The 5,711-nt window shown below is 28.9% G+C and overlaps 1 protein-coding gene across 1 annotated transcript in view; it reads left to right on the forward strand.

The window, feature by feature from the left end:
- The window catches only part of LOC117180550 (collagen alpha-1(IV) chain), a 117,069-nt gene that overhangs the window by 91,422 nt on the left and 19,936 nt on the right, over positions 1 to 5,711 (forward strand). Inside the window, exons 23-24 of the mRNA XM_033373046.1 lie at positions 337 to 508; positions 4,109 to 4,227. Coding sequence (XP_033228937.1) covers positions 337 to 508; positions 4,109 to 4,227 — 291 coding nt within the window. The remainder of the gene's footprint in view (positions 1 to 336; positions 509 to 4,108; positions 4,228 to 5,711) is intronic.

Genomic DNA, 5,711 nt, shown 5'->3' on the forward strand with positions numbered 1-5,711 from the left:
CCCCCCCCCCCCCCCCTCATTCCTTCCTACTCTGTGATGTAAAAAGTAGTTTTCACTTCTAAACTTTTACTTATACTTTTCACCCCCAAGGGACTGAAAATATAAACTTTAACCTCGCTTCATAGGCATTGCAAAGGGCTGAAACCATGCATGTGTCATAGAAAGTATATTTAAAGTTCCTGTTAAATTGTTATTGTTTGTTTCTAATGGATTTTCCGAGTTCTCTTTTGATAGGATTTTGATAGTTGAACTGATCATTAAATAGTGGTAGTGAAGATACACGTACTTTCGCTAATTCTCATAAGCTGACTTGTCCTATAAATTTGATTGGAACAGGTTATGCTGGCTCGTGTGTAAGAAAGTTCTCGACGATGCCGTTCCTGTTTTGCGACGTCAATGACGTCTGTCACTATGCCAGTCGGAATGATCGTTCTTATTGGCTCTCCACCAATAGTCCAATACCAATGATGCCCGTGGAGGATACGGGTATAGAAGAATACATTTCCAGGTATGTAAACAACATTCTTGTCCCGAGACCTAATCACCCGATCACCTGATTGTCGAGGTTTTTATGCAAAAACCGCAGAAATGAATCATCATAGTATGATTAATTAATGCACGCACTGATGCATGCACACAAGCTCTTTATTGTTTATTGCCTTCAAGCGATTAAAGATCCTGCTTAAGAAATTATTGAAATCCGTTTCTAAACTTTTAGATGTTTTAAAAGCTTATTCCTTGTTTTTTAATCAAAAAAGTTTGTAATCAGTGCGTCGTCACAAAGTGTCACGTAGAAGGAGTTTAGCAAAAGATTGTATAACACCTGACAACCAACCAAAACAAAATAGTTGAATTTTAAGCAAAAAAATTGCATTTTATACCTTGTGATTCCTTGGTTTTTATTTTTAAATATTTTTACTTTGAATTTTGAAAGGGTTTACGAGGAAGGCGTGATGTCCCACGTCACGAAGTTTTACATAGAAAGGGGGACGCGAAAATTTTGTAACACGTGACAACCAACCAAAACCAATTGGTTGAATTTGAAAGAGAAAAAAATTCATCTTATACCCAAATAGACGAATAGTTAAGTTTTCCAGATAAGACGTCGCATGTTTTAGAAAACAGTTGACTTTTAAACCGGAAAAGAAGAATCTTTCACAAAAAAGTTAATTTTTAATTAAGAAAGATGAATTTTAAACGGAATAGTTGAAGTTTCAACTAAAAAAGATAAATTTTCAATTTAAAAAGTAATCTTCAAAATTTTGTTTTAAAAGAACTAGTTTTCAGCAAAAAAACCAATTAGTTAAATTAAAAAAAAGATGAATTAAAAAAAAATAGTTTAATCTTCATTGCAAATAATGAATTTTAGACAAACAGAATTAATTTACTATCCAATAGACGAATTTTCAACAAAGTGCATGACATTAATTTTTTACCAAATAGGTTAATTTTGAACTTAGAAACAATACATTTTCAACTCAAAATAAAATAGCTGCATTTTTAGATTTAAAACTCAATTTCGAAGAAAAAGAAAAACAAATTATTAACCGAATTTTAATTTTCTAAAAAATCACTTTAATTTTTAACATAAAACACGAGTACTTACAAAAAGTTAATTTTTTACAAAATAGAAGTAGTAACTTTACTAACCAAAAAATCAATTTTTTAATTTAACTTTAAACCAAGTTAGACAAATTTGGAGTTACACATGAAGACAAATTTTCAACAAACATATGAATTTTTAACCAGAAAAGAACAAATAGTTGACTGCTTAACTAAAAAGGATACAATTTTCACAAAAATTGAATAGTTAAATTTTCAGATAAAAAAACTTTTCTTTAATACGAAAAATTTCCAAAATAATAGTTAAATTTTCAATTATTCAGTTAAATGACTGTTTTACAAAGCAATTAAACTTTAAACCAATTAGTTTATTTTTCAACGAAAAAGTCAATTCTTAACAAAACATGTAATATTTAATATTTTAACAATATATTTATAAATTTTCAAAAGAAAAGTGTTGAAAATTCAACCAAAAACTTGAAATATCAACCAAAAAGTTGTTTTTTAAATGAAGATTAATTTTCTACAAATATAATAATTTAATAATATAAATATGTGAAATTTTTTAACAAAAGAAAAAGAACGAATTCTTAACAGATTAGTTAAATGTTTAAATATTTAGTTTCATTTTAAAACAAAGTTGTAATTATTTACCGAAGTAGTTTAATTTTTCACCTAGAATATAAATGTTCTACTAAAAGTTAGAGTTTAACATTCAATCAAAGAGTTGAATTTTCAGCCACAAAGTTCATTGCTTAACAAAAATATTAATTTGATAGAAAGAAGATAAAATACATATCAACAAAATGCATACATTTTTAACCAAGTACTTGAACTTTCAACTAAAAAAGATAGATTTTCAGCCAAAAATGCAAAAAGTCAATTTTCAGTTAAAAAAATAAATTTTCAAAAGAAAAAATAAATTCAAATAAAAACATTGATTTATTCAACCACGAAAATTAATGTTTAATAACACAGTTTAAATTTCAATCAAGTACCGAGTTGAATTAAAAAAGAACTGAGTCGTTCAATTTTCAAAAAAAAAAAAAAAAAATTTGGAACAAAAGAGATAAATTTCCAATCAAAATTATGAATCTTAAAAACTGAATGCATTTTCATGAAAAGAGTTTAAAATTCCAAAAATTAAGTTTCTAACCAAGAAAGTTGATTGTTTACCAAAAAAGGCAAATTTTAAATAAGTTACTTGAATTTCCAACCAAGTTCTTGAGATTTTAAGTAAAAAATATGAATTTTCAAGGCAGAATTGAACAAAAAAACTTCAAAAAATATAAATCTGGGTTATTTGTGAAAATCGTCGTTTTATATTTTCTAAGAAATCTCTGTTATGTTGTCAATTTTTAATTTTTCTAAAAATTGTTGACGAAGTTTGAAAAACATCAGTATAACTCACAAAAATCCGGAAAAACATATGGAATTTCCTTTGGATTAGTGTGCAATTTTACTGAGTATTTTAGCGTTACTTGTTAATCTTCGAATAAATAATTAGGATTGACTATTCATTTTTCCTTGCATTCTTCTAAAATGCTTGAGAGCATTTGAATCAATAATCACTTGCATCCGGGATTTAGAACGATATGCTGATTCTACTTCAAAATTTCGTAGAAAAAAATGTATCTAGGTTTTTTAAATTTAGATAGTCAAAAATTAGAAAGTCAATTAAGGATTGATATGAAGAATTTCATATTGAAACATTTTAAAGGTCAGGTGTTTAAACGTGTACTTTATTAAAATAAAAACTTCAATTGTTAAGCAATATTAAATGTACAGCTCTAAGTTGAATAGGTATTTTATAAATAGGTAATTTTCTAATGCCTTTAGCGCAGACTTCGCGCGCAACGCCCGTGTCAAGGATTAACTGTTTTTTTATTTGGGGTGTTGGGCGTGAAGTTAGAGAGGTTGAATGGTCAGCTAGGGAAGAGATATCAGATATATATCGATTTTTTTTTAAATTGTTCATTATTCATCAGCAGTTGATATCAAAAGCTTCATATAATTAAATTACCATAACTTTCGTACAATAAGTAAATTTTTTTTAATTATCAAAACTAAAATTTTTTTGGACTCTCTGTGACACCCAAGGAATATTATTTATTCCTAATAGTCGTATGAGATTTTTATTTGTAATAAAACATAGCAACTTTTTAGCACTAGCCATTTCAAATCTTTTTTCAATTTGTATTTTTGACTCACTATAGCAGGGAGGTAGGGTTGGAAGTTAGAGAGGTAATAGACATTGAGAAAGGTTGAACGGGCACTTACTGAGGTAGCGGCTATTTAAGAAAATTTGTCAGGCAATTATGGTAGTTAACGGGCATATAGAGATGTTGGACAAGCATTTAGGAAGGTAGTGAGAATTTAAGGAGGCCGGACGGACATTTAGAGAGGGTCCCGATTCCCGAAACAGCACGGTGACGAGATATTTTTATAAAATAGAGAGAGCATTTTTAAATTATTTAATTTTATATTTCATTAATTTTTTAATTTTCAAAAAATTCTCAAATTTACGTTTTATCTTTTGTTTTAGATGCGTTGTATGCGAAGTGCCAGCAAGTGTAATAGCAGTGCACAGTCAGTCCACAGCTATTCCAGAATGTCCGAACGATTGGTCGAACCTCTGGATTGGATACAGTTTTATCATGGCAAGTATTTTTTATGAACGGAAAGTAATTTACCTATATTTTACCAAACATTATTTACCATTATTTATTTTTTGAAATGTTTGTTCCTAGAGTCAAAAAATTAAGGTATAATTTATGGAATTCTCAAAAAAACTTTTTTTTTCATTCCAGCTAGTTTTTTAAAACTAAAACTGAAACAAACGTTTCTACAATCATCAAAACAAATTGATAGGGTGACGTAGGTCCGGGCAAACCGGGAAATCAGGAAAAGTTCAGTGATTTAAATAAAAAATTGCAAGATTGTAGGGTGTTTTTAAAAATTTCAAGACATTTTCAATAACTTAAAAATATTTCCAGGGATTTAGTGAGATTTAAATGGATCATTAAGTATTCCAAGACATTTTTAATAAATTTTAATCATTTAAATGTATGTATCACAAAGAAATTGATAGATATTAGAGTATTTTTTGTTTAATTTCGAGGCAATTTCGAGAGCTTTACAAATATGAAAAGGATTTGAAATATTTTACGATATTTTAAAAGATTCCAGGTGTAAGGATTTACAAGACCCATTGGGTTTTGATATATTTGAAATACTTCGGAGAGTTTATTAGTTTTCCAACCATTTTTAAGTATTTTTCGGGACTTTGAAGGTTTCAAAATATTTAAATATATTTAAAAAAATGTATCCTGAATTGTTTTCAAGTCCTTCGAATTCTTTGGAATTTTCTTGATTTTTTAAATTCACTTTAATTCTTCTATATGTATTCAGTTCTATTCAATTAAATACATTTTCAGAATTTTCTCATTTCTCTAAAATTTCTCTAAATGTAATATAATTTTACCAAAAATCAATTGAATTTTTTTGATTTTAAAAAATATTTTCAATTTCATTGGCATTCTTTTGAATTGATAAAGAATTCGTATTATTCTGTCTTCCATTCTTTTAAATTCTTTTAAATTGATTTTAATTAATTCTTGTGAGTCCATCTAAATTCTTTTAAATTCATTCAATTTCAATTTTTGCGTCCACCCTGTATGAAATTATCAGTCATTAGGCGGCACGCGCCTACAAAAAATGGATTCGTCGCCTATTAAGACGTTATTTACGGTCTTGAAACCTCTCCTTTCCGTATTTTACCATCCCTACACCCCTTACTTCAACGCCCCTCACTTAACCCTTCGCTAGGCCTTCCTTTCCTAATCTTTGCCCCGTACTACCTTTCCTTACTATCAATTATTTTTTCTACTTCCCACAATTTGCCCTCACCCTCAATTCCCTTAGCTTATTTCCTCTCGCTTTTCCACCCTTCATTTCCCTACTACTCCGTTCCTTACTTCTTATACTTCTTCTCCTTACACTTATTCGCATTACCCTTTACTTTTCCTATTTGTTTACCTCTAGTTTTCTCTTACAGTCTGTCAAGTTAAAGCGTGGGTGGCTTTACTCGCAGTCGGTAAGGTGTATCGACATGATTTTGGTGTCAAAATATTAAGAAGAGCTCCCTC

This window comes from Belonocnema kinseyi, chromosome 9 (assembly GCF_010883055.1).
Source record: "Belonocnema kinseyi isolate 2016_QV_RU_SX_M_011 chromosome 9, B_treatae_v1, whole genome shotgun sequence".
Taxonomy (NCBI): domain Eukaryota; kingdom Metazoa; phylum Arthropoda; class Insecta; order Hymenoptera; family Cynipidae; genus Belonocnema; species Belonocnema kinseyi.